Source organism: Dipodomys spectabilis, unplaced genomic scaffold, assembly GCF_019054845.1.
Source record: "Dipodomys spectabilis isolate Male_0828 unplaced genomic scaffold, ASM1905484v1 ptg000611l, whole genome shotgun sequence".
Lineage (NCBI taxonomy): Eukaryota > Metazoa > Chordata > Mammalia > Rodentia > Heteromyidae > Dipodomys > Dipodomys spectabilis.
In genome coordinates, this window is record NW_024871288.1 from 418,061 (window position 1) to 420,095 (window position 2,035).

The following is a 2,035-nucleotide window of genomic DNA, read 5'->3' on the forward strand; positions in this document are numbered from 1 at the left end:
GCTTTGAACGATGATCCTCAGATCTCAGCCTCCTGAGTAGCTAGGATGACAGGCGTGAGCCACTGGTGCCCGGCTCTATCCATCTCTTATCTGTACTGTCTTCCAAGATGGAGGCAGGTAGGCTGCTTGGGTTATTATCTGAAAGAGAGAGAGCACAAAATCATAGCCAGCAACCAGTAGTTCTTGCCTGTAATCCTAGTAACTCAGGATCTGAGAATCCCAGTTCCAAGCCAGCCTAGGCAGGAAAAAATCTGTGAGACTCCTATCTCCAATTAGCCAGCAGCGAGCCGGAAGTGGAGGTGTGGCTCAAGTGGCAGAGCACCAGCCTCGAGCAACAAAGTGAAGGGACAGCGCCCAGGCCCTAAATTCAAGACCCTGCCCAGCACACACAAAATAAAAAGGGCGGTGGGCCATGGCGGCTACGACACGCCCATCGGTAGGTGAGCCAGCCTCAGGGAACCCTTGGACTCCTCTGTGTGCAGACTGCAGGCGACCATGTTCTCGTATCTCTCCCGAGATGCCCAGCACCAGCAGTGGCGGAGAAGCACCATGAGGTCCTTCTGGAGGTTCCTGTTCAGGAAGCCGTAGAAGAGCGGGTTTATGCACGTGGAGACCATGGCGAGGAGGTGGCAGGTGATGAACACCAGGTCGTGGTGGCAGCCCAGCAGCATCTCGTGGTGCCAGTCGAAGATGACGTTGAACACGTTCAAGGGCAGCCAGCAGGCCCCGAAGGTGCCCACGATGGCCAGCAGGGTGGCGTGGACCCTCTTGCTCTCGCCGAACCGGCTCTGCTTCTCCCTCCTCCTGCCCGCCCGCCTCTTCCTCCTGCGCAGACACAGGATGATCTTCAGGTAGCAGACCACGATGAAGCCCAGGGGGACCAAGTACTGGAGCAGAAACAAGGAGGTGGAAAAGAAGAGCTGGTTGGTCCTGGAAGGCCAGCTCTCCACACAGGCCACCAGGTCGGCGGGGAGAGAGAGGTTGGCAAAGGGCTCATCGGTGAGGTGGTAGGCCAGGAAGAGAGGCACAGACAGCAGGAAGGAAAAGAACCAAACCAACGCCACACCCCAGTAGGCGTGAAGCACCTCCGGCTTCCAGCCCCGGGGGTGGACGATCAGCTGATACCTCTCGATGGCGATTAAGACCAGGGAGAAGATGGAGACAGAGACGGAGACGCTTTGCATGTACGAGGTGAGTTTACACATGAGAGCCCCAAACACCCAGTGGTCCATCAGCGTGTAGGTGACGGTGAGAGGGACGCACACCACGCAGACCAAGACATCAGAGAGGGACAGATTGGCAATCAGAACGTTGGTGACACTCTGGGCTTCCCTCTGCTTCTTCGCGATGATGGTGATGAGGGAGAGGTTCCCCAGAAGGCCCAGGATCAAGACCGCCGCGTAGGCCACAAGGAATAAGAGCAGCAAGGCCGACCAGGGCTGGCAGAACTCAAAGTGGGAGAAGGCAGAGCTGTGGTTGCCCTCTTCCCCGGTTCTATTAGATCCAGGCTGGTTTCCAGAAACTTCCATGGTGTCAAAAGGACGACCAGAGATTTTTCTTCTTCTTCTTCTTCTTCTTCTTCTTCTAAGCTTGCTTGTACCATGGACGGGCGGATAGTTTGAGATTTCGGTCATTTGGGGAGCATCTCGCTCTGAAGTTTCTCGTGAGTGGTCAGGAGGTTTAATCTTCCCTGAGGACAGGCTGGATTTGTGGGGAAGCCATGGATGTCTTCCATGTTATCCTGAGGCCCTCATAAAATTAACCAGAAAAGAGAAAAATCACCACACAGTAAATCCATTGGCACAATCCAAAAGAAAAAAAAAAAGGAAAATTAAACAGAGCCCAGAACAAGTTATCAACCACAGGGGCAAGCCCCTGAGCTGGGCCAATGGCCCTGTGAGGAGACAAAATTCTGTGAGATTCTTTTTTTTTTTGGGTCCGGTCGTGGGGCCTGAACTCTGGGCCTTGGCACTGTCCCTCAGCTCTTCAGCTCAAGGCTAGCACTCTACCACTTGAGCCACAGCGCCACTTCCGG

At 54.7% G+C, this 2,035-nt stretch overlaps 1 protein-coding gene across 1 annotated transcript; it reads right to left on the minus strand.

The window, feature by feature from the left end:
- Positions 1-419: 419 nt before the first annotated feature.
- LOC122100927 (neuropeptide Y receptor type 6-like) lies at positions 420-1,529 on the minus strand. Its single transcript, XM_042671334.1, has one exon. It carries the CDS (start codon positions 1,527-1,529, stop codon positions 420-422), a length of 1,110 nt encoding a protein of 369 aa, XP_042527268.1.
- Between the last annotated feature and the right edge of the window lie 506 nt (positions 1,530-2,035).

Bases quoted from the DNA above. Each gene is read 5' to 3' on its own strand.
- LOC122100927 (XM_042671334.1), bottom strand. From the start codon at position 1,529: ATGGAAGTTTCTGGAAACCAGCCTGGATCTAATAGAACCGGGGAAGAG.